This window comes from Schistocerca gregaria, chromosome X, assembly GCF_023897955.1.
Source record: "Schistocerca gregaria isolate iqSchGreg1 chromosome X, iqSchGreg1.2, whole genome shotgun sequence".
Lineage (NCBI taxonomy): Eukaryota > Metazoa > Arthropoda > Insecta > Orthoptera > Acrididae > Schistocerca > Schistocerca gregaria.
In genome coordinates, this window is record NC_064931.1 from 29,477,125 (window position 1) to 29,504,678 (window position 27,554).

At 37.5% G+C, this 27,554-nt stretch overlaps 1 protein-coding gene and 1 long non-coding RNA gene across 5 annotated transcripts in view; one reads left to right on the top strand and one right to left on the bottom strand.

Annotated features, from left to right (window-relative positions):
* Window positions 1-27,554, top strand: part of LOC126299109 (uncharacterized) — a 372,168-nt gene that overhangs the window by 329,590 nt on the left and 15,024 nt on the right. For all 4 annotated transcript variants that reach the window (XM_049990789.1, XM_049990790.1, XM_049990787.1 and 1 more), the window contains 3 exons: window positions 6,594-6,746; window positions 6,854-7,026; window positions 25,839-26,047. In XM_049990789.1, coding sequence (XP_049846746.1) covers window positions 6,594-6,746; window positions 6,854-7,026; window positions 25,839-26,047 — 535 coding nt within the window. The remainder of the gene's footprint in view (window positions 1-6,593; window positions 6,747-6,853; window positions 7,027-25,838; window positions 26,048-27,554) is intronic.
* Window positions 148-27,554, bottom strand: part of LOC126299115 (uncharacterized) — a 95,326-nt gene continuing 67,919 nt past the window's right edge. Inside the window, exons 2-3 of the long non-coding RNA XR_007552725.1 lie at window positions 15,327-15,437; window positions 148-1,927 (exon numbers count right to left, since the gene is read on the bottom strand). This is a non-coding gene — a long non-coding RNA (uncharacterized LOC126299115). The remainder of the gene's footprint in view (window positions 1,928-15,326; window positions 15,438-27,554) is intronic.

Consider the following 27,554-nt stretch of genomic DNA (forward strand, 5'->3'; position numbering starts at 1 on the left):
TGACAGACTGAATGAAAGAAAAATAATATGCTTGATCTCAACAACTAATGCCTCCCTTCTACTAGTTTTAAAAATTTCTGTACGAAATAATTGCTGTTTGATATTATCAGATTATTTCAGTCATCCAGCATTTTGATCTGTTCTGGAGGATACATTATGTTGAACACATGAAATGCAGAGTGCAGAAAATTGTTGATGAGAATGAGAGTATCTCCTAGGCAAGTGATTAATGCAATGCCACAAATTTGGAAACATCAGATAATAATGACTACAATTTAAATGCAAAATGGAAGAAGCTACTTATGTGGTTCATCAGCAAAAGGCCTAATGCTATCACTATATCATTCACTTAGTCTCACTTTTTTCTAGACCTCAGAGCAGATTCATTTTGCAATGCAGTGAAAAGAGGCACATAAACACTTAGCTTTTAAGCCTCAGCTAATTATAAACACTACATTTAGCTCCTTTGACTGTATATCATTCAAATAATTTGAACCAGAAAGGCAATCTTCCACAACCATAGAATTTCATATGTCACAAACAGAAAACATCTGAAAGTTCAAACATATGAAAGTCCTTTGGGCAGCTGTAAAAAGTTGTAAGAGAAATTTAATATTTCAGTAAGATAATTGTAAGTTAAGATTTTTAACATTTATTTTTATCAGCTTGTAGCAACTACTGGCAGTTACAATTCAATTGCTACTTTTAAATTACTTCCCACGCCAACAATATTTGCATGACTATTTGACATCAAAAGTAGTTGCTGCCACTACCATTATCACACTATTTGTATACGATACATACTCTAAACTATAAACAGTGGGCTATAATAAACAGTATATCTGACAATTCTGGTGAAATGACAACTCTAAAACTTGCTACTAGTAATTTAGTAACATACCACATCTGTAACAGCTCCACTGGGAAAAGGTTAACCAGTCATGTTTTGGATAGTTAATTAATTGCATGTTACATGGATCATATTCACAGTATGTTACTATGATGTGGAGTGCAGCGTTTGATTGTGGATGGTGTTAAAACTGGTTAATTTTAATACCTCTTTCTCGAGAAATTTGATGTTAGATTTCCAAAAAGTTATGTCACAAAGAGTTAAAAATAAAAAATGTGAGAAAATGAGTTGACAATGGAAATGAGAAAACAGAGTGGGAAATACTAGTGACTGGAGTTTCACAGAGAGAATTAACTTGATTTGATACAAGGTCATGGGAGACTGAAACAAATAGTGACACAAACCAAGCATGAGTCTTGACAACAACTAATACTGGGAAAGATCAAAATAATCTAAGAATGTTTCTTATTGTGTCTAAAACAATTATTTATTAATTTATCATAGTCTGTGGAACAATGCAAACTAAAGTTATTATGTAATCAAATGAGTGAATACACAGTTTAAACAATGCAGATTGGAAAATTTATAAACAAAATAAATTAAAGAATTAATAAAATAAGAAGAAATATGAACAGTATACAAATAAATACGTTACAGACAAGTGTTCTGAACTACTGTAAGGACATCTGTACAGAATAGAAATATCTTGAATGATGTCAATTTGTCACACTAGCTCTTAGTGTTAGGATTACACTAATACTTTATTTTATATGGTTCATTACTATGCAGTTTTGAGGAGTGTACCACAAAGAAGACTTTCAACTTAGATTGAAAACTTGTGGTAATCATTTATTTCTTTTTCAATTCTGCTGAAAGCCTATTGAAAGACAAGCCTGTTGAGTAGTACATTCATTTCTGCACAATCCACAATGAAGTGTTATCCAAATGCAAATCGTGTTTCAGTCTCTTCTTCAGTAAATGAATGTTGGTCTCTTCTTCACTAAATGAATGTTGCAGTTTCATCTGAATGAGACACTATTGTCAACAACAGGCAGAAGCAGCGTAGCGAATCTTGTACTGTAAAATCAGAAATTTATGTTTAACATTACCAACGCCATTGAACCTGGCCATAAATAGTGTATCAACATATTTTGAAGCATACAGATGCAGGCATTTGCAACACAACAATATTTCATTTTGCAAGTCATTGAGTAATACATAGTGAATTTGATGACTGCACTATGTAGCACTGGTCCAATAACTGGTTCAGGTGGTGTAGCTAAAAACATGCAGCAGTTCCAGCTATTCTGAGCTTTGAATTACATAATTTGATGCCAACTACATAAATGGAATCAGTTACATCTGTCGTACCCACAAAAATAGTTAATGGTATGAACAGTGTAGTCAATACATTCCCATCTGTACTGTACAAGTTGTGGCCATATAATCCATTAATTAACTTCAAGTCATCCTGCAAACATCAAGTGCAACTTAACTGAGTATGCACACATGTATATGATTTTCGCAGAATATCACAGCATCATAAACACATCTTCCTGGCTCATGCAGAATGTTCTCCAGAATGATGACAACAAGACCATAACGTTATTTTACATCTTTTAAATTAGTCAACCAGCTTCTGCTGGGTGTATTGATATGAGACATAACTGAAGACACAAAATGTTGCAAATGAAACTTGTGCACTGCACACAAAGATGCCTAGTCATCATTGTGGCAGGCAGTAGGCAGCATACCGTATGGGAATCTTACGTACAACTATCCATACGCCTGTACAATGTGTGGTGTTTACCCTTATCACTACACTAGAATTCATAGCTTATGGCTGGAGTACCACCATAACAGACTGAAAATTTGCTCTATCACCAACTGCGACAGTGTAATGAACGTCAAGATTTGCTAACTAATCTGTTTTGAATTGATGGAGCTAGATTTATCATAGAAGATATTGAGAACACACACAACTAGCCTCAGTGGATATCTGGAACCCGTTGTATATTACATGAATGGTGTGGTCAATTTCAGATGTCTGTTAATGTTCGAGCTGGAATTTTAAATGGTTCAGTAATCTGTATTTTCTTCCTGAGAACTGCATTCAATTCAGTTCCATATTTTCCTCACATATGTACTTCCTATTCTGTTAGTAGATGTCCCTCTGAGAGCATACCAATACATTTGGATCCAAATGGATCATGTACCAGCACATTGTGAGCCTGCTGCAAGACTTTATCAAAATAAGTGGCAAAATAAGAGACTAGAGTCTGATAGTTACATTCAGTGGCCAGCAAGATTTTTTAATTTGAATCCCATTGATTTATTACTGTTGGGTCACCTGAAGTCATTGAGTTACAACAGAAATGAACAAGATACTGTGTTTGAATTGACAGCACTCCTACATGTAGCCATGACTACCATTGATGCTTTCTCAGTGCAATATGTTCATGCACATAGATTAAAATTCTGAAGCATATATTTGCAGGGAACAGAAACCATTTTGAACACTGTAAATTAATGCACTGATAGTTGATTACACATAAATTATAAATTAATTCAAGTATGTTCAGTGTTTCTCACTGGAGAAAGTATGCCTACTGTTGTGGTTGTAACTCTATTGAATTTTATATTGCACCATATCTTAATAAGTCATGAATAGAGTTGTAATAGTCATGAACAGAGTTGTAATAGAGTTGTAAAACTACTGTAGGCTACCATAGACTGAGATAAGTAAGCATAGACTACAGTAATTTTTGCAGTAGTCTTGGTCAGTAAGGACCATAACTTTGTTACCTGAACATTAGGTTGTTGCATACCTACCAGGCATTATCTCATTTCAATCCCTTTGTTTGCATATGTGATCAATGTATTACTAAATTCCCCTAGAAATGGGAAGCATTGAACCAAACAGAACAGAAACTGAATTAGGATACGTATAAAGGGCCATGTAACATACAGAACATTTTTAGTTTACGTAGTTATCCTTCTGCCAGTTACTTAAAAATAAGCAGTATTTATAGCAAAATTGAAACTGTCAATATTTAATTAAAGTTTTATTAAAAATTGTTGATTTGTGATGTGAAAAAGAGGGATGCTGCAGTAAAAATATAAAAATAGAGATTTATCGTGTAGCACTAGGGAATGCAATTTCCTGAAAAATTAAAAATATACAAAACAAAAACATATCACATGTCACTTCAATATTTCACAGAGCTCACATAAAATATGTTTCTGTTATTCATAAACAACTTTCACACTTATTAACAACAATGGGAAACTCTTGCCTTTTATCATGATGAAGAACATTCTATTGAGTACAAAATAACAACAACAATTATATAGATATTTTATGTTTGTGCATGTAAACTGAGCTTGCATCAAAAGTAATTGCAATGGTTACATAGAAATGTAGAAGTTATTATGTTATCAACTAAGTTTTATTATTTATAAAATGCAATTAATATTTTGCAAGCATATAAAACACACAGTGAACTAACACTGAATGATGTGCATTTTTAATTACATGGAAAACAAGAAACCAAGAAAACAAAATACAAAGAGAAGTGGTCAATTCCCAGTTTCTCTCACACACTTTCATTTGTGTTTCTTTCTGTAATAATGCTACCAACACTATTGGTAATCCTGCCATTTACTACATTATTTATGTACTTACCAGAACTACTGAACTGTACTTTAGATAGAGCACAACTCTGGTCATGAATATTAAGATGAAGTTCAATGTTAACATCAGATCATATGTAATACACTGAGGTGGCAAAAGTCTTGGGATAACTCCTACTACCATGTCGGACCTGCTTTTTCCTGACATAGCGCAGCAGCTTATGGATTTAACAAATCATTGGAAGCCCCCTGCAGAAATATTGAGCCACACTGGCTCTATAGCCATCCAAAACTGCAAAAGTGTTGCTAGTGCATGATTTTGTGCACAGACTGACCTCCTGATTATGTCCCATACAATCAAACTGTCTGGAATGTTTTTCAAACCAGTTGCGAACAGCTGTGGTCTGATGACATGATGCATTATCATCCATAAAAATTCTATTGTTATTTGGAAACATGCAGTCCATGACTGGCTGCAAATGATGTCCAAGTAGTTGAACATGACCATTTCAAGTCAATGGTTGGTTCAGTTAGACCAGAGGACCCAGTCCATTCTGTGTAAACATAGCCCACACCATTATGGAGCCACCACCAGCTTGCACAGTGCCTTGTTAACAAATTGGGTCCATGGATTCATGGGTTCTGTGCCACACTCAAACCCCACTATCTTGACAAGTGAAACTGGGACTCATCTGACCAGATCACTGTTTTACAGTCCTCTAGGGCCCAACTGATATGGTCATGAGCCCAGGAGAGGCACTGCAGATGATATCATACTGTTAGAAAAGGCTTCCACGTCAGTTGTCTGCTGCCATAGCCCGTTAACACCAAATTTCACTGTACTGTTCTCTGTGTCCTGTAGTTTTGCCACAGTGAAATTTATCAAAGGTTTTCCCACAAACAATGTATCACACAAAATTTTGTGAATGAATATTCTTATTTTCAAATTCACTACTGCAATTGTATGGTGAAGTGGTTAGGTGAACAGTTTGGGACAATCTGTACATAAACCCTACTCCAGAAAAAACAACTTCACTCACAAATCTTCATTTTTCTTGGTACCCCAACAAGTTTCAGTACCTCTGTGCCATAATCAGTGGATTTTGTTTATTGAAAAAGTGTAAAAAGTGAACATATTTTAGATTGTAACTGGTCTAACAGAATGAGGCCTAAAGACAGGTGTAACCTATATCCAATAGTTTAATTGCAAACTCAGAAAAAAAACACAAGAACTGCAAGTCCAAAAGAAGAATGGAAACATTCCTATATAAAGACAAAATTAAAGCAGTACAACCCTATCTCTACTTGAATATACTCAACAAAATTCACAAGGTTTAAGCATTAGTATGAGTGAACTTATCCACTTAAAGTATAAAAAACTAATCTCAGGTAGAAATGATTTTGGTCCTGCTTTGACAATTATTTCCATATTTCTGTTGAGTTGGCATGTAAGTAAAACAGGTCACATACTTTACACATTTCCAGTCTCTCTTTATAAGCAGACTAATGCTCTGGAAAAGTTATGTGAGAATTGAATGTTTTCATCCAACAGAAATCAACTATAAGTCTTACATGTGGAGTTAATAATTATATTAGTTGTAGGAGCATCTTCAAAGCAATTGACGGGATGTTGGGATGTTAAACCATAGACTCGCTTCCTTTCTTCAAACCACTTGAATATTTATGTTCAACTGATAGTGCATATACTCAGTAACCATTTTCAAGCAAGCAAGAGATACTTTCTGAAAAATTTATGACTTCCAAAGCCACAACCTATTTTTCAGGGACATTCTATGATTCTCTAATATCATAGTGGGACAAGAAACTAACTAGGAACTTTCTACACCACACACAACTGTAATAGTAAAAATGTCCTGTTAAAATTACTGTTCTGTGAAATCAACACAGAATCACTGCGTGTGTGTGGAGGGGGGGGGGGGGGGGGGGGATTGGAGAGGGCACTTGGCACTTGAGGATCCTCAACCTACCTATGGTGTGTTTCCATTGACATGGATTGTGAACGTTATAGTAATGTATTTTCTCAGTGATCACAATTTCTGTAAATGCACACATTTTCTATCTGTTTCTTCTTTATTTTACATTGGTAAAGCTTGATGTGGCAGCTTCTTAAAGTGGAGGGCTATAACCTTGAAATTGTCCCATATGATGAGTGGTATAATATCATAAAATGTGGCGTCCAAACTGGAGATGATCATTCTGAAACACTGAAAGCCCTCCTCTATTTACTGGATTCATATGTCATGTGAGTATAAAAAGAAATATGTCTTGAATCAAGCATGTCCTATTGTTGGAAATAATTAGTCATTACATACAATTTTTATTTTATACATACATAATTAAAATTTTCAGGGATGCTAGCTACTTTTCTGATCAAAGCACATTCAGGCAAGAAAATCTCATAGAAGCCTTGAAAGAAATGCGGCTTCAGTATCCTCCAGTTAATACAGACCTCATGAAACTCTACCTGCAAAATCTGTCAAAAGTTGGATTGATTCCCCGCCCAAAAAGGGCACGCAGAGAAAGTAGGTAGTATTTGTTTCTTTTAGTGCTAAATTTTTTTAAAAAATTGTATTCATTGATTATTTTGTCTTGAGATGTCAGTTTGGTGGTGTTTCACCTCAATTTAACAACTGTTTTTTTTATATTGTTCATTAACATTTATTTGTAGTGTAATTTCAGGTGTTTGGCCAAGTTGTTGGTCTCATCAACAGTTCAGGTGAAAATCTGAATGTACATGATTAATCAGTCATGCGAGGAACACCTGAGGCATTACTATGTTTACTTATTTACTTTTTGCTGTTTTTCTCCTGTTCCCTTATTACTTTCAGGGAATGGTGAATTTTAATGGTACATGTAGTCTGTGTTATTCAGTTTTTCCAAGCTGGCCCATTGTTAGCCAACAATATACAAACTACACATCTGCACATATTTGGCACTCAAAATTTGCAGCCAGTGTCCCTGAAATAGTAAATTTCACTATGTAACGGTTTCATTCTGTATATTTGATGTAGATTAGAGTCTCAGATTTCATAAGATAAGAGTGTAGTTCAGCATCATGTGTTGAAGGATAATGGAAATAAACATTGTGGATTTGTCTTTCCCCCTGTTTTGAAATGATCTGTTTATTGGGTTCCTGCTTAAAACATACCCATGAAAATGAAAGAAAGCAAGGGAAAAAACATAATATTTTTTTTAAATACTATAGTAATATGTTAGCTGAATACAGCATTCTGTTTCATAGTTAATCCCACTAACCTAAAATGTTGTTACAAGGTCTAATATTTAACTAAAAACTGAAGGTGAAGATACAACTGAAAACTGATTAATTAATTCCTAAAACCACAGCAAATATAAAATATAGAGATAATAATAGTTTAAAATGTCCTACAAATATGATGAATATCAGCTATTTATTATATTTCAACAAAAAGATAACATTAATGAAAGAAATTGTCAATAAAAAAGTTTTTATCTGTCGGACATCATGAGGACAACTGGAATCAGTTCAGAGTTTTATAGATGAACATGTAAAAAAGAAGTTCTTGATTGTTGCTTCTTTTTAAAATGTATCTGGAAGCTGCATAGACTTCAGATTTGTTGCAGTTGCATAGATAAATTTTGAACTTCCTCCTTATTTGCCAAAAGATTCATGCTTTCACCATTTGAAATTTTTTCTAGATGCTCATCATCATCTTTAGGTGAAATTTCCTTTTCTTCATCCTGTTGTGTGAAAAACTAGCTTAGGTTTTTTGTATCAAATTCTTGGTCAAGCATCACAAGACATTCTTTTTCTTATACAGTGAATAGCCAAAGAAACTGGTACACCTGCCTAAAATCATGTAGGGCCCCCACAATCATGCAGAAGTGCAAAACACAACATGGCATGGACTCGACTAATGTCTAAAGTAGGAATGGAGGGAATCAACACCATGAATCCTGCAGGGCTGACTATAAATCTGTAAGAGTACGAGGGGTGTAGATCTCTTCTGAACAGCATGTTGCAAGGCATCCCAGATATGCTCAATAATGTTTATATCAGGAGAGTCTGGTGGCCAGCGGAAGTGTTTAAACACAGAAGGGTGTTCCTGAAGCCACTCTGTAGCAATTCTGGATTTGTGGGGTGCTGCACTGTGCTCCTGGAATTGTGCACGTCTGTTGGAATGCACAATGGACATGAATGGCTGCAGGTGATCAGACAGGATGCTTACGTACATGTCACCTGTCACTATCATATCTAGACATATCAGGTGTCTCATATCACTCCAACTACACATGCCCCACACCATTGCAGAGCTTCCACTAACTTGAACAGTCCCCTGCTGACATGCAGCATCCATGGATTCATGAGGTGGTCTCCATACTCATAAACATACAATTTAAAACAAGACTTGTCTGACCAGGCAACATGTTTCCAGTTGTCAACAGTCCAATATTGGTGTTGTGGGCCCAGGTGAGGCATAAAGCTTTGTGTTATGCAGTCATCAAGGGTACATGAGTGGGCCGTTGGCTCTGAAAGCCCATATTGATGTTTCGTTGAATGGTTCACATGTTGACACTTGAAATCTGCAGCAGTTTGTGGAAGGGTTGCACTTCTGTCACATTGAACAGTTCTCTTCAGCCGTCATTGGTCCCATTCTTGCAGGATCTTTTTCTGGACACAGTGAAGTCAGAGATTTGATGTTTTACTGGATTTCTGACATTCACAGTACACTTGTGAAATGGTCGTACAGAAAAATCCCCACTTCATCGCTACATCAGAGATGCTGTGTCCCATCGCTCATGCGCTGACTATAACACCACATTCAAACTCACTTAAATCTTGATAACCTGCCATTGTAGCAACAGTAACTAACCTAACAACTGCACCAGACACTTGTTGTCTTATGTAGGCATTTCCAACCACAGTGCCTTATTCTGCCTCTTTACCTATCTCTGTATTTGAATATGCATGCCTATACCAGTTTCTTTGGCACTTCAGTGTACTTTCAAATTTAGGGTATGAACAAATGCACAATATCCTTTATTGGCTTGCACCCTTTATATTAAGTTTCTTCTTTACCAAAGGTAGGATACTGTTTCTGGTGAACTGATTAGATTGATAAATCTGCTTCAGTTGTAAATGATGTATTTTTATTGCACAACTAGTTTTGAAGACTATTGTTTCATCATAGTGTGACACACATCATATGGTTTGTTAAGTCATGTGTGGGATGTGTGAGCCAGATAACTGCAGAAGATGTAACTCTCACACATGCAGTAGTAGGAAGCAGTGGAGCAGTAAGCGGAGTGCCTACCTCCCGGTACACAGAAGGATTAACTAATCTTACAATGTGTGGGACCTGATGATGGAGCAATAGTCGCCAAAAGTAGTTGTGCAATAAGAAATATGTCATTTATAACTGAAGAGGATTGCTCAACTTATTCAATATAATCCTCAGTTGCAGTTGTATAATGGCTTCTAGACAGTTCATTGTACTTCTTGTCAAGCTTTCACAATTAGCTCATTTACATGGCAGTAATGAATCCTTTCTTCCTAAATTTTCTTAGAGTTGTGTTGGTAGTTCCACATGTTTCAAAGCACCCAATAAAAAGTGCCTGTGCATAAAGCTTCTTTTTATCTGCAATTATCAGATGATCCATGGGTTGAATCAAAAATTTTGTCTTTGGAAGAGTGACTTGTGGGGAGGGGGGGGGGGGGGGGATGGGAGAGAGAAAATCACCTTAGTATAATCTAATTGCCCATGTCTTGTTGTAAGTCCATTGGACAGCTAAAAATATAATATAAGGTTCAATAAATTAAAGCAGATTATTTTGCTCAATGTAGTTTTTGACAGTTGGTGTAAATGATCTACGAGTCTAGCTTCTAATTTTCTGTCCTTGTGAGCCAGATTTCGAGTGGTAGATTAACTTTAGTTTTACCTTGTTGTCACATGTTGCATTTGTTGCTAGAAAAATTAGTATGTCAAGTGCAATCAGTAACAGTGTTGTTGGTCACAGACCAGATGCCCAGATTAGGTAAATTGTTCATGTCCTTTTCAAAGAAATCATCTGAGCATTTGCCTTGAGCAATTTAGGGAAAGCACAGAAAATCAGGATTTAGATGGCTGGATAGGAATTTGAACCATGGTGCTCCTGAATTAGATTTATGTGTTGAACCACTCTGATGCCTTACTTGATGTTAATGCTGAAATATACTTCTTCAGTCTATGTCTACATCTACGCCTATGTGTGTATCTACATCCACACTCTGCAAACCACTGTGAAAAGCATGACAGAGGGTACTTCCCATTGTACCACATTTCACAGTTTCACCCCATTCCATTCACATAAGTAGTGCCGCAAGAATGACTGTTTAAGTGCCTGTGTTTGCACTGTAATTAGTCTAATATTCCCTTTGCAGCCCTTATGGGAGTGATATGTAGGGGCTGAAGAACACTTCTAAATGCTCCATTTAGTTCTGGTTCTTCAAAAATAGGGTTTCACAGGGTATTTGGTGTCTTGTCTTCAAGAGTCTGGCATTTCAAGTCTTTCATCCAACAATGTGTCAATCCTCATTTCAGTGCAAATGTTCTCTTTATGGATGAGGCTTCATTCCAACGTGATCAGATTGTAAATTTTCACAATCAACATGTGTGGGCTGACGAGAATCCACACACAATTGTGCAATCACGTCATCAACACAGATTTTCTGTGAACGTTTAGGCATGCATTGTTGGTGATGTCTTGATTGGGCCCCATGTTCTTCCACCTACGCTCAATGGAGCATGTTATGATGATTTCATATGGGATACTCTACCTGTGCTGCTAGAACATGTGCCTTTACAAGTACGACACAACATGGGCTTCATGCACAATGGAGCTCCTGCACATTTCAGTCAAAGTGTTCGTACGCTTCTCAACAACAAATTCGGTGATCGATTGATTGGTAGAGGCGGACCAATTCCATGGCCTCCACGCTCTCGTGACCTCAACCCTCTTGACTTTCATTTATGGGGGCTTTTGAAAGCTCTTGTCTACGCAAATCCGGTACCAAATGTAGAAACTCTTCGTGCTCATATTGTGGATGGCTGTGATACAATATGCCTTTCTCCAGGGCTGCAGCAGCGCATCAGGGATTCCATGCGACAGAGGATGGATGCATGTATCCTCACTAACGGAGGACATTTTGAACATTTCCTGTAACAAAGTGTTTGAAGTCATGCTGGTATGTTCTGTTGCTGTGTGTTTCCATTCCATGATTAATGTGATTTGAAGAGAAGTAATAAAATGAGCTCTAACATGGAAAGTAAGCATTTCCGGACACATGTCCACATAACATATTTTCTTTCTTTGTGTGTGAGGAATGTTTCCTGAATGTTTGGCCACACCTTTTTGTAACACCCTGTATATATGTTCTGATTCAGATTGTTCACATGTAGAACTCTCAACTGCACCACCTTAAAGAAATGATTAAATAAGAATGGGTTGGTGCTAAAAGTTTGGACTTGCAGTAGTTCTTGTACTGAAATCTTTAAGTCTTGAACTATTTCCAGTTTTCTACAAATGAATAGAAAGCACTTCTTTTGAGAACATATTCAATTACTTAATGTAGAGAAACATTTCATATATGTACATTTTGAGTTTATTCATTCAACACTTATGTTATATGAATGAGAAAATGACCTGACATTTCTGGGACTTCTTTTGTTCACTGTGACATAATCACCATTGTCATGGCAAGTTCCTTATTTGGTGGCACACCTTGCTATTCCGAGTGAGGACATCAAACCATGGTAAAAATACAGGTACCACAACTCTTGATAATACTGCAAATAGTGTTCCACCTTGATGACATGTGGCATCCACATCACATCACATTACAGCAAAAACGAATTACAAAAATAAAATCTCCAAAGTGTTGTCTATTCTTAACTATTTAATTAACACAGGGTTTCAACTATTGTCACCATCATTCATTGTCTACGTAGTGTAATATAATTAACTGTCAGGTATAAAGTTTATCTCGTGTGAAAAGTACGATGCCCACAGTAAAGAGTTAAGGTAATTTCATTATGTTGCCAGAAAATGTGTTTAATTTATTTAATTATGAATATGTTCTTTTATGATAAATAATGGATTTGTTTGAGATGTTAAATGCTGTATATTTATATGTATTTATTTATATGTATCCTTGGACTTTATTAAGGTTAGCAGACCAAAGAATCTAGAATGCAGGACTGTCTGCAACTTCCGGGCACATGTTGGCTTGCCCGCCACTTCTTTGTCGGTATTGGAGGGAGATAGACGAGTTTATGTGACAAGTGCAGAATAATGCGTTAAGAGTATCAGTGTTCATAGTGAAAATGGTGTAGTTACTAACAAAAAGTATGAATAAATACACTCCTGGAAATGGAAAACACATTGACACCCGTGTGTCAGACCCACCGTACTTGCTCCGGACACTGTGAGAGGGCTGTACAAGCAATGATCACACGCACGGCACAGCGGACACACCAGGAACCGCGGTGTTGGCCGTCGAATGGCGCTAGCTGCACAGCATTTGTGCACCGCCGCCGTCAGTGTCAGCCAGTTTGCCGTGGCATACGGAGCTCCATCGCAGTCTTTAACACTGGTAGCATGCCGCGACAGCATGGACGTGAACCGTATGTGCAGTTGACGGACTTTGAGCGAGGGCATATAGTGGGCATGCGGGAGGCCGGGTGGACGTACCGCTGAATTGCTCAACACGTGGGGCATGAGGTCTCCACAGTACATCGATGTTGTCGCCAGTGGTCGCCGGAAGGTGCACGTGCCCGTCGACCTGGGACTGGACCGCAGCGACACACGGATGCACGCCAAGACCGTAGGATCCTACTCAGTGCCGTAGGGGACCGCACCGCCACTTCCCAGCAAATTAGGGACACTGTTGCTCCTGGGGTATCAGCGAGGACCATTCGCAACCGTCTCCATGAAGCTGGGCTACGGTCCCGCACACCGTTAGGCCGTCTTCCGCTCACGCCCCAACATCGTGCAGCCTGCCTCCAGTGGTGTCGAGACAGGCGTGAATGGAGGGACGAATGGAGACGTGTCTCTTCAGCGATGAGAGTCGCTTCTGCCTTGGTGCCAATGATGGTCGTATGCGTGTTTGGTGCCGTGCAGGTGAGCGCCACAATCAAGACTGCATACGACCGAGGCACACAGGGCCAACACCCGGCATCATGGTGTGGGGAGCGATCTCCTACACTGGCCGTACACCTCTGGTGATCGTCGAGGGGACACTGAATAGTGCACGGTACATCCAAACCGTCATCGAACCCATTGTTCTACCATTCCTAGACCGACAAGGGAACTTGCTGTTCCAACAGGACAATGCACGTCCGCATGTATCCCATGCCACTCAACGTGCTCTAGAAGATGTAAGTCAACTACCCTGGCCAGCAAGATCTCAGGATCTGTCCCCCATTGAGCATGTTTGGGACTGGATGAAGCGTCGTCTCACGCGGTCTGCACGTCCAGCACAAACGCTGGTCCAACTGAGGCGCCAGGTGGAAATGGCATGGCAAGCCGTTCCACAGGACTACATCCAGCATCTCTACGATCGTCTCCATGGGAGAATAGCAGCCTGCATTGCTGCGAAAGGTGGATATACACTGTACTAGTGCCGACATTGTGCATGCTCTGTTGCCTGTGTCTATGTGCCTGTGGTTCTGTCAGTGTGATCATGTGATGTATCTGACCCCAGGAATGTGTCAATAAAGTTTCCCCTTCCTGGGACAATGAATTCACGGTGTTCTTATTTCAATTTCCAGAAGTGTATAATGTTTAGCTGAAAGTATTTCAGATCCAGTAGTGTTTATTTCAAACAGGAAGAAAACCCAAGCCATGCTTGTTGGAATGATTATTTTGCAGATAAAACTTCGAGAACCCCTAGACAAACGAGATCCACAGTGTGTAATATTTCAGCAGCTACTAAAAAAAAAAAAAAAAAATAAGTCTTGCTGAAATTGTGCTGTAAGTACTCATATTATTCTCATTAAAAAACACGTGGTGAGAGTGTGGTCCTACCACAATATACCGTGTAAGATTCCACAATTGTTCAGTTATGAAGAAAAGAGATAGGTAACAACCAGTACAGTAGGCATAGGGTTACACACCGCTCTATCTGAGTGTATATTACACCACAACCAAGGGCAGTTTAAGGTCCAATTGACACAAGTAATGTCTTAGTGTGCTAAGCTGAGAGGGACACCAGAGGTGCCTAAGTGGAAAATTCTATCACTTAATTCAGTATCAAATATTGCTCTCGTTAGTACAGTTGTATTTGAAATGTAAACTTTTAATCAAATCCCCTTCTAATGGGACACAAATTTCACCCTTCAGATTGTGTTGATGAGTGTGATGTGAATGGGAAGGAACTAAATGATGAAGTTTACTGCCCATTCTTCCTGCTGAAAGTTCTTTCACATATTGCAAAAATCTATCTTTTTGACATTTTGTCCAATAGTTTTGGAAGTATATGCAACTTCCTCACTTTACATATATCTGTAGCTAACGGTGAAAGGAGTTTTTCAAAAACAAGTTTGTACAGATACACCTTTGGTCAACACTCTCCCAAAGACTGTATGATATATCAACTTTAGCTATGGAATGCAATAACTTGATGTCAAAGGATGGTGATTATATTTTGTTTATTTTGAAAGATTTTTCTAGTTGAAGGCTACAAAAATTTCAGTGCAATGATTTTACACAATGGAAAAAAATGTCGGTACATATACTGAACAACTGTAACAATTATATATTACTTTATTAATAGATAATTTGTTTTTTTGTATCAAACACAAACCTGTGCCTTCCTTTTCAGTAATGTACATAAAAAGTTTGACCATCTTTATCAATTCTGAACTGATGAGGGTTTTTTTTAATGTAACATACATTTTACACAATTGAACAGTGTCTGAAACATAAAAATATAAAATTAGATGATATTTTTTGTATTTCTATCTCTTTTTTTTCATTAAAAAGTGAAACAACTTTTAAACTATAGATTTAAAAAGTTCTATTAGTAAACAAAAAATAGCAGAAAATTTTATATTTACATTGTTGCCACTTAGTTTAATATATAGCACACTGTTATTGAAACTATAACAATACAATAAGTTTAGTTTCTTCTGCGTTCACTACAGATTTTTAAAGATCTTAGAATTAGCTTAAATGGAAATAAATTGTTTCATGTTTTTATATTTAGCAATGGAATGAGATTTGGAAATTTATTTCTGTTGCTGATGAATGTGTGTGTGTAGTAGTTAGTTACTTACTTTCATGTTCCATGGATCATTTTGCATGATAAATGTCATGATGTGGAACGAGTCATTTTACATTCATATTGCAAATTAATTTCTACATCTATTTGTACTCTAAGCATCACCATATAATTATTCACCCCTTCCCCTCCCCCAGCCCCCTGAAATGAAAACAAAATTTACAGATTGAGTTAGCAACTCCTACCCACCACCTTTTACACATTACAAACATAGAAATTCTTCTGCGAAATAGAAGGAGTTGTTAAGAAGAAACTTTTTCAATTTATTTTCAAATTTTACCTTTCTGTCTGTTAGACATTTTATATCACTGGGTAAGTCGTCAAAAATTTTTGTTGCAGTGTTGTGCACCCCTTTTTGTGCTAAAGACAACCTTAATGTTGAGTAATGAATGTCATTTTCTCTTCTAGTATTGTAATTTATTTATTTATTTATTTCTTACACCATGGATCCAAATGTGAGAATTTCACATGGATGTAGTGTGTGTCAATTTTTACATTGTCAATGACAAGTACTTATACACTATGTTCACAAGTAAAGTTTAGAAAATTACGTAACTGCTACAATGATCTGTAACACAATATGATGAAATGAGAATCCTTAGGCCTACAGATTACAAAGTATAAAACATAACAAATTAAAAAAGAAAATGTCATATAACCCAGAGAGTTAAATATAAGCAGTTAACACTAATATAGTTACATATGTGACAAGAATGTACAGCTTAATGATCAATTTATATGATAATACATGTTATTTTACTTTAAGACAGTTTCTCACTGTGTTTCATAAACTCTTCCAAACTGTAAAATGATGTGGCTAAAAGAAATTGCCTTAGAAGCTCTTTAAATGTAGATTTGTTGGCTATTTCACATTTGATTTCTGGAGGAAGAGCATTAAATATCTTTGTACCAGAGTGCTGTACACCCTTCTGCACACCCTTCAAATTGTTACCTTAAGTGTGGAAATCATGTTTCCTCCTTGTGTTGCACTGATGGTATTCACTGTTACGTTTGTATAAATCAGTGTTTTTACTTACGAAACACATAAGTGAATATATGTATTTCTTACAACATTTTTATGAGAAATGAATATTTTCTTTGCAAGAGGTTGATTTTCCCAAAAAATAATTCCATATGCCATCAAAGAATGGAAGTAACCATAGTATGCTGCTTTTTTAATGCTTAAGTTTGCACTGTCAGAGATGACTCACATCGCAAAAATTGAAGAGCTGAGTCTCTTGTAAAGATCTAAAATGTGATCGGACCAATTTACTCTACAGTCAATCTTCACACCTAGCAACTTTGTTACTTCCACTCTTTCTATGACCTGTGTGGCATATGTAACAGTCATTTCTTCCTCAGTTTTGGCAATTTGGGGTGAACTGAATATAATTAGTCTTACTGAGGTTTAGTGAAATACCATTTGCATTAAACCATTTCATTAAATCTATAAGAATAATATTAACAGACTCTTGAACATTTTCCCATTTATGACCATTAACCATTTTGTTTGTGTCATCTGCAAAGATGGTAAAATAACACTGTATCATGGTCGAATACGGAACATCATTTGTAAATAACCGGAACAGTAAAGGACCAAGAATAGAGCTCTGTGGCACTCCACAATTTATGTCTCTCCATTCTGATAAAATCATTCCACCACACAAATTATCTAAGGTATCTAAGACTTCTTTCTGTTTCCTATCTGTCAGGTATAACTGGAGCCATTTATTTGCTACACCACTTATTCCTTGATGGTCTGCCTTCAGTAATAGTATTTGGTGGTTCACAGTGTCAAAGGCTTTAGATGAATCACAAAATAACCCTGTTGTCACTACTTTCTCATTTAGATATTCCAAAACCTTATCTGTAAAGGCATATCTCTCTTGTTCAGTTGCAGACCTTCCTGGAAATCAAACTGATGTTTGCTAAGAATATTGAATTTATGTAGGTGTTCTAAAATTCTAGAATACATCAGTTTTTCTAGTACCTTTGGAAACACAGTCAGGAGCGACATTGGTCTGAAATTTGTAACATCAGGTTTCTCCCCTTTCTTAAAGAGAGGCTTCATGATAGCATACTTCAGTCTATCAGGAACAATGGAACAATTCCTTGTTGCAAAGGGCCATTGAAAATATGACACAGTATTACAGAAGTACAGCGCTGTTTTAACAATTTGCTAGAAATATTGTCTACTCCACAGGAGTTCTCGGTTTTCATGGTTTTCAATTTCTCATACTGTAATATGTCTAATAAGCATTTGAATGATTTTGTTAGGGACAGCATTTAGCAAAAAGGTCAAGGCATCATTCACAGAATCCTTGCAGCCTGTTTGCTCAGACACTGACAGGAAGTGTTTATTAAAGATTTCAGCTATGATCTCAGGATTTTGCACAAGATTTCCTTGTGTTTGATGTGAAGTTTTCTATGGGTCTTTTTTTATTGTTCCCTGTCTCCTTGCTAACTGTTTGCCAGACAGTCTTCATTTTATTATTGGAGTTATCAATTTATTTTATATAATACAGTGTTTCTGATGTCTGAATATGTCTCTTTAGGATTTTGCAATACATTTTATAATGGCTGACTAATTCTCTGTCCCTGGACCCTCTAGCTGCAATATGAAGTTCCCTCTTACATTTATATGACACTCTAATACCCTTTGAGCCTAGGCCTTGCCGCAGTGGATACACCGGTTCCTGTGAGATCACCGAAGTTAAGCGCTGTCGGGCGTGGCCTGCACTTGGATGGGTGACTGTCCAGCCGCCATGAACTGTTGCCATTTTTCGGGGTGCATTCAGCCTCATGATGCCAATTAAGGAGCTACTCGACTGAATAGTAGTGGCTCCAGTCAAAGAAAACCATCATAACAACTGGGAGAGCAGTGTGCTGACCACACGCCCCTCCTCTCCGCATCCTCAGTTGAGGATGACACAGCGGTCGGATGGTCTCGATAGGCCACTTGTGGCCTGAAGACGGAGTGCTAATACCCTTTGTGATCCAGGGCTTCTTTAAGGATGAGGAAATATTGTTCCTAACAAACTTTTTAGGAAAAGCTTCTTCAAAGTGGGATAGGAAAACATTTATGAATATGTTAAACTTTGCATCAACATCATCTACTCTGTGCACTGAATTCCAATCTTCATGCTGCAGCTTATGGTTAAAAATTTCCAGGGACTCTTTGTTCATATGTCTGATTGCCTTCCAGGATGGGATTGTTTTCTTGAGAGGTCTGTAGTCATGTAGAGTGCGGAGCTGTCCATCATGGTCTGATATACAATTTAAGATTGGGGTGACAGAAGTTCTGGTATAAACTTACATCTAAAAATATATTGTCCATCAGAGATTGACAGTCAGGTGTTATCCTAGTAGGAAAGTCAACCACCCATGTAGGATTGTAGAAATTTCACAAGTTCTGGAGCTCTCTGTTGTTGTTGTATTTGGTTGCAAAGTTGACATTAAAGTCCCAAAGTAAGATAATGTCATTTTTTAAAATAAGGTTGACAGTAACAATTCAAACTGCATGATAAAGACTGTGAAATTGGTACCTGGTGCCCTGTAGACTGTAAGCAGTATTAATTTTGAACTGTTTAATGTCACTTCTACTGCACAAACTGTTGGTCAATGCAATATTTCCTTACATCTACCGATCTAAAAGTTAAGTTATTTTTAATGAAAATAGCTATTCCACCTATTCCCATACTATGTCTACAGTAGTAGGTGGCAAGGCTATAACTGTCTATATGTAATGTTTCAATTCCTTTTGTAATATGGTGTTCTGAAAAAAATAAGATATGAGCTTTGTTCATAAATTTTTTGTCATTTATGTTAACTTCTAATTGATCTACTTTGCTTCTTATTCCCCTTATGTTTTGGTGAAAAATGGAGAAGTTGTTTGGGTTATTACCTATTTTTGTGTTTTCTTCTTTATCATGCCTGTGGTTAAAAAAATCCTTCAGATGAGGAGGACACACAACTTTACATTTACCTGCTGTTCTCTGTGAGGATATTGATTTTTCTTCAGTGTATGCCCTTCTTTACTGAAAATGATGAATCTGTTGACTTGCTTGTTGATTTACCTTGAGCTGATGCTGTTTTTTCCCTTGAAGATGATGAAGCTATTGACTTGCTTGTAGGTGTGAATAAGATTGCTGTTACTGTAGGTTCTTGGGGTCTTACTGTTGTTGCAGCTGGCCTTTCTGCTAATGATGCTATTTTTGATGAACTGCATGAAGGTGGGTGAAAGTGGGTGCACAAGTAGTGTTGCTGTAGATTCAAAGGGTGGAACTGCTGCCTTTTCTTCTTCAATTCTGATTTCTTCTGAAGTACATGTAACCATTGAGTTAACTCTGTTTGATGACGAAACTGTATCATCTGAGCATCTAACTACTAAAAATTCTGATGCATTCATTTCCTTCATTTTTGTTACTAAGCTTACTGGCAGAGGGATTACAGCATGACCTTCCACTGCATTGCAGTTAATAGCATTTAACACTTGTTTGTACATAGCTTCCTTGCTCTGTGTGCTCCTGTGCATACCATGCTTTGTAAAGTAACCTCTCTCCATGCTGTTTGCATGAATAAAGGTAGACTGTGGGAAACTGCAGCACAGTTTTCTTATTCTCCTGTTGACTTCGTTAATTTCTAAGTTAACACATGAGCTACTTATTAAGTCATGCCTATGTGGAACACTAAGCATGAAAACTTGTATATGTGAGAGTTTTTCCAAAGTTTCTTTCAGTGCTCTTGTTGCATGATGGTTTTCATTATGATAAACATCATTTGCACCACCTATTATGACACAGACAGAGGAATTTTTTATTGACTGCTCACAGTTTTTCACAGTCTCACCAAGAGGAGCACCTGATTTCACAACACTTGTAATTTTGTAGCAAGATTGCATTATACTGGCTACTCCTTTGGGGTGGCTATCTCCTAATATACATATTTCGCTTTTATCTGGCACTAAATTGACATTAAAATTCTTCACTGTAGGTTTATTTGTTAAGCTCACGTATTTGAGGTTGATGTTTTCATCATTCAAGAATTAAACATCACACTTGCAACATTTAATTGTTATTATGTACCTAATTGTTCCTTTTGAACTGTAGTGGATTATTTACAACAAACTTCATGAGGGAGTAAATATACTGTGAAGCAGTAGCCAGAATGCCCAACTCCATAGACAGATGTCTACAAGGTGATTGTGGGTGAGCACCACATATTATTCTTACAGCATGTTTTTGCGCAATGCTGACCTTCTTTCTTAAAGATGAGTTACATCAGAACATTATTTCATATGACATTACTGAATGAAAATAAGCAAAATATGTCAGCTTACTGATTTCTCTCTCCCCAAATTTTGCTATGATTCTAAGTGTAAATGTGGCTGAACTAAGTTGCTTTAGGAGTTCCAAAATGTGTTTTTTCCAATTTAAATTATCATCAATATGGACACCTAAGAATGTTGAAGTTTCTACCTTATATATTCTTTCATCACCATGTGTTACACTTATCAGTGGTGCAGAACCCTTAGAGGTGCAGAACTGAATATGATGTGTCTTTGTGGAATTCAGGGTGAGGCCATTTGCAGAAATACAGTCAATGATACTTTTGAGAACTTTGTTCACCATTTCTTCCATTTCTGTATGTATACTGGGACTGATTACAATACTGATGTCATCTGCAAAAAGAACTAATTCTGCGTGTTGTACATTAGATGGTAGATCATTTACATATATGAGAAACAGTAATGGACCAAGACTGAGCCTTGAGGAACTCCATAGGTGATTTCTCCCCAGTCAGAATTATATCCCTGGATTCTATTGGGTGAATTACTACTAAGTACAATTTCCTGCATTCCTTTGGTTACATATGACATGATCCATTGGTTGGCTACACCATCAATCCCGTAAAACTTCAATTTATCTAGGAGTATGCTATGATTCACACAATCAAATGCCTTGGATAGGTCACAGAAAAGACCTACCAGTTCTATTTTGATATTTGAGCTTCTCGGAGGAACATGATGGTAAGCGCCATCGCCGTGTATTTTGCGGTAGGTGGCTAATGACACCACCTGTGGGATGCACAATGCAGTAAACTTACTAGCAGTTCCAAATTCACTCAACAGATGTCAGGGAGGAGCTTAATGGTAAGCACCACTGTCCGTCTGTTGCGGAAACATAATGATAAGTGACAGAGAGAATGGTGACAAGTAAAAACATCTCCAAGATTATGGCTACAGTGAACATTGCAGAAGACGAGGAATATACTTCCAATGATACTAATATCTTCGAGAGGGATCCAGAATACATTCCTAACGATTCAGATGACTCAGAGGTATGTTACTTTGTAACTATACTGTCTTTAGTATGTTTCACGAACATAATGGTAAGTGCATGTACATACTATTATGTTCCTGAAGTACAACTGAAAATTACGTTCGCCGACAAGTACAAGATGTGTACAGTCCAGATCAATGGTGCGAGATCATCATGAAGTCAGCTAAGGAGAATCCATTGCTTGTATGTAATATAAACATAGAGGATTTCTATCAAATACAACACTCTAAAGAAGCGTTTGTCTTCAGAAAGAAGAAAGTTGATGGTTGAGATGTCAACCTAAGGAAAGTATGTAGGTGGAAGGTGACCTCAGAATATCCATCATCTTTATTCATCAGTGAGATATTTTGTCATGACATTTGGCATGAAATAAACTTCAGGAAACATGGAAGGCAAGGACCAGTTAATACGCTTTGACTTAAATACAATGGACCAAGGCTTATTGAAAAGAAGAAAGTTGCTGACGTCCTGTCGCTCCTAAATTACATAAGTCCTGTCCACAATGGATTTTTCCTGTCACTAAAGCCAACAGTTTTAGATGAAAAAGATATTAGTAGTGAGAGTGATGAATGATTTTGCAGTTTCAGTAAAGTGTTGAAGACTTACTGTAAAATTTAATATGTAATGTTCTATCACTATGTGTTGTTAATGGTGTATGGTAATGTAATAATTTTTGTATAATTCATTTGTCATTTCAGTTCTGAGTTTCATTTATGTCTGTTTAGTAGAAGACAGATGTTACAATCACTACAGAATAAAATGACTCTTCAAAAAAAATATTCAGATTTGCAGATCAATTGAAACTTTAGATGCACTGTATCTCGAAACTGTGATCTTAGCACTTACCATTTTGTTCCCCCGAGCATCTCATTTAATGCTTGTAATATATGGTGTGTGAACATGTAAATGGCATTCTCAGTAGAGCAACCCTTCTGAAACCCATACTGTGATTTGCTGAGGATATTATTGTTGCCAAGGTGAGGTACTATTCTACAGTACATCACCTTCTCAAAAATTTTGGAAAATGATGTCAACAGTGAAATAGGTCAGTCAGTAGTTACTGAAAAGAGAAAACAAGTCGTTTCCATGATCACTAGATTTACATTTATTTTTAAATGTCTTATGAAGGGCCCAAGTGAGGACAACTAATGCCTGATGGAGGGGGACCAGCTGCCAAATAAAATATCACTTGTGTGGAAAAATGTTCTCAAACCAGCCATGACCGTAACATACAATAGCCCCTGTTGGGCTGTTTAGTATATGTCCCACATAGTTGAGCAGTGTTCTAAGCTGAAATGCAAAAGTGGTTTTTAAGTAGTCTCATTTGTACGCAAACTTTTTTTCCAGTATCCCAGCAATAAAATTAAGTCTACCACCTGCTTGGTGATTGCTCCATTTTATATACCCACAAATTGTTACTCCCATGTATTTTTATGAATTTACTGATTCCAGTTGTGACTCACTGATATTGCAGTGATAGGATACTACTTGACTGCATTTTGGGAAGTGCACAACTATACATTTCTGCACTTTTAAAGCAAGCTGCCAATCTTTGCACCACTTTGAAATCTTATCAAGATTATATATTTGTGCAACTTATACAGATATTACTTCATTATAGATAACTGAATCACCTGCAAAAGTCTGAACTTACAATTATTATACACTTTTCAGGGGCATACTTGATGTTACTTCTAGTTCTGGTTTGCCTATAATGACATAAAATATATTTCCATCAAGTTCTGTCAATGACTCTTCATTCCAAATAACACATTATCTCTGTACTTTACTCACATTTCTTTTTTTATTTGGGAACTTTGAGATTTAGGAGGTTTCATTTTAATCTCCATGTGCTGCATATAAACAGTCTAGGTAAGAAAAAGGTTTCCTTTAGGTTTGCGCAGATAATAGAAAATATGACAAAGCTCAGACAAGACAGAAAGGTCACAACACCTCATCTCTGTGAAAAGAATCAACAACACCAACCAACAAATCTGAACAACACACAGTACATGAAAAGTATTGGAAAATATACAGAAAAAACTAACACATCTAAACAGTGTTTCTCCAGTTCTCCCACAAAAATTATTAATAGTCTGAATATCTGAATAGAAGCCAGGAACTTCACTGAGGACACAAAAATTCTGTGTGAAAAAGAGCAACAAGGAAACAATGGTGGATTTTCTAATATGAAGTATCTTCACTGTAACTTCATCCCAGAGGATCAGACTATGAATTATGAATATTTCGAACATTCTACACTACCTAGAAAACTTCCTTCAAACTTGCGAGACATAAACAATATAAATATTTTCAAAAAAAAATCTCTCTAAACATTTATGATAGGAAACTGTTTTGTAGCTCACTTAAACCACACAATACATTCTTAAAAAGAGAGAGAAAGTAACTCTCAGACCATATAGAAATATGTACACATGCAACACAGACAGTGTAAGCAACATTGTAATTAAAATGGTTTGGACCTAGAATATTGATGCATGCAATCATAATTTCCTAAATGCTACTTATTAGGTATATGTATTGTATTGTTCAGTATTGAACTGGGGACCTAGAAACAATGGCGAGCCTTCATCCCCGCTGCAGCCCTCAGTGGTTCACAACCCCACAACAGGCTACAGCAGTCCTCTCATCCCACTGCAGCCCCACACCGAACCCAGGGTTATTGTGCGGTTCGGCCCCAGTGGAGGGCCCCCCCCCCCCCCCCCCTGGAGGGGATGTTTGCTCACCAGACGCTGACATAGTGGAACTGAGGCTGAATAAGGGGAATCAGCCCGCATTCGCCCAGGCAGATGGAAAACTGCGTTAAAAACCATCCACAGACTGATCAGCACACTGGATCTCAGCACTAATTCACCGGGCGAATTCATGGCGGGGACTGGCCTGTCTTCCCACCCAGAAAGCAGTGCATTAGACTGCATGGCTAATCGGGCAAGCTAGGTATATGTATGCTTTTTAGAACTGATGATACAAAATTGAATGGATCCATACTATGTATGTTATCTACAGATCCAACTTCAATAAACAAATATTAATTAAAAATCTAGTCAATGTTTTTACCATTGTGTAATTTGATTGGGGCTACAAGACAAATATATGGATTTTGATGTGTTGTACTGTACATGCATGTGAACATGAATTCACAGATGAAATTGTCAGTAAAACAAAATAAAGAGACATTTTTATCCACCCAATGACATCCAGTGTGATGGAATGGTATAATTCATACTTGCAAGAGCTTTCACTGAATGAAATTTACACAGTTTCAAAGCTCTTACAGTTGCAATAGAGACCATTTAATCTAGAACAGAGGGTATTAACTACACCTGATATGCAATGGGAACCAAAGGAGCACTATATATTACTTTTCATCTTAGAATTAAAATGACCCAAGAAAAAATGTGCGCTAATTTGATTTACCAATTTATTGTAATATACTCAGAAAATGTAAAATAACATGAACTGATGACTGACTGTGAACATAACTCAAATGTTCAACTCAGGAAGATAGCCTAGTGTAGTATATCAGAGAAATTGGGATGAAAATTGAGGTATAACTACAACTACAGCTATATTAGTTTTATAGGCAAATAAATCATTGTGCAGGAATTGTCTGTAAAGACTAATAACTGTTAGTAGCATAAGTTTTTATTTTTAATCAGTAAACTTTTTACAGGTACTTTGCCTCTTTCTGGACATGTTGCGCTTGTGACTGGTGCTTCCTCTGGAATTGGTGCAGCAATCGCTGAGAGCTTAGCTTTGGCAGGAGCCAAAGTGGCAATGGCTGCTCGAAGAGTGGAAAGGCTTAAACAACTTCAGCTAGAAATAGAAGAACAGGGTGCAATGGCTATTGCCGTGCAAATGGATGTCTGCAATGAGGATGAGGTATGCTTGCAGAGAACTGCACACAGTTCATAGGACTGAAAAATTTCAGAAATTCATACATATAAGTCACTCATCGAGGGAGAAAAAACTTACCAAGTGCCATATCATTCTTCACATTGCTACATTTACATCTACATGTGTACTACTGGCCATTAAAATTGCTACATCAAGAAGGAATGCAGATGATAAATGGGTAGTCATTGGACAAATATGTTATACTAGAACTGACATGTGATTACATTCTCACGCAATTTGGGTGCTTAGATCCTGCAAAATTAGTACCCAGAACAACCACCTCTGGCCATAATAATGGCCTTGATATGCCTGGGCATTGAGTAAGACACAGCTTGGATGGCGTGTACAGGTACAGCTGCCCATGCAGCTTCACCACCACTGACCAGACATTTTCAATTGGTGAGAGATCTGTAGAATGTGCTGGCCAGGGCAGCAGTCGAACATTTTCTGTATCCAGAAAGGCCCGTAAAGGACCTGCAACATGCAGTCGTGCATTATCCTGCTGAAATTTAGGGTTTCGCAAGGATCGAATGAAGGGTAGAGCCACGGGTCGTAACACATCTGAAATGTAACATCCACTGTTCAAAGTGCCGTCAATGCGAACAAGAGGTGACCGAGACGTGTAACCAATGGCACCCCATACTATCACGCCTGGTGATACACTAGTATGGTGATGACGAATACATGCTTCCAATGTGAATTCATCACGATGTCACCAAACACGGATGTGACCATCATGATGCTGTAAACAGAACCTGGATTCATCCGAAAAAATGACGTTTCGCCATTCGTGCAGCCAGGTTCGTTGTTGAGTACACCATCGCAAGTGCGCCTGCCTGTGATGCAGCATTGAGGGTAACCGCAGCCATGGTCTCCGAGCTGATAGTCCATACTGCTCTAAACGTCATCAAACTGTTCGTGCAGATGGTGGTTGTCTTGCAAACGTCCCCATCTGTTGACTCAGGTATCGAGACATGGCTGCACGATCCGTTACAGCCATGCAGATAAGATGCCTGTCATCTCGACTGCTAGTAATACAAGGCCGTTGGGATCCAGCATGGTGTTCTGTATTACCCTCCTGAATCCACTGATTCCATATTCTGCTAACAGCCATTGGATCTTGACCAACACAAGCAGCAATGTCACATTACGATAAACCGCAATCGTGATAGGCTACAATCCGACTTTTATCAAAGTCAGAAACATGATGGTACGCATTTCTCTTCCTTACACGAGGCATCACAACAACGTTTCACCGGGCAACCCCAATCAACTGCTGTTTGTATATGAGAAATCGGTTGGAAACTTTCTTCACGTCAGCACATTGTAGGCGCCGACACCGGCGCCAATCTTGTGTGAATGCTCTGAAAAGCTAATCATTTGCATATCACAGCATCTTCTTTCTGTCGGTCAAATTTCATGTCTGTCTTCTTCATGGTGTAGCAATTTTAATGGCCAGTAGTATATACTATGCAAATCTCACTTGGGTGCC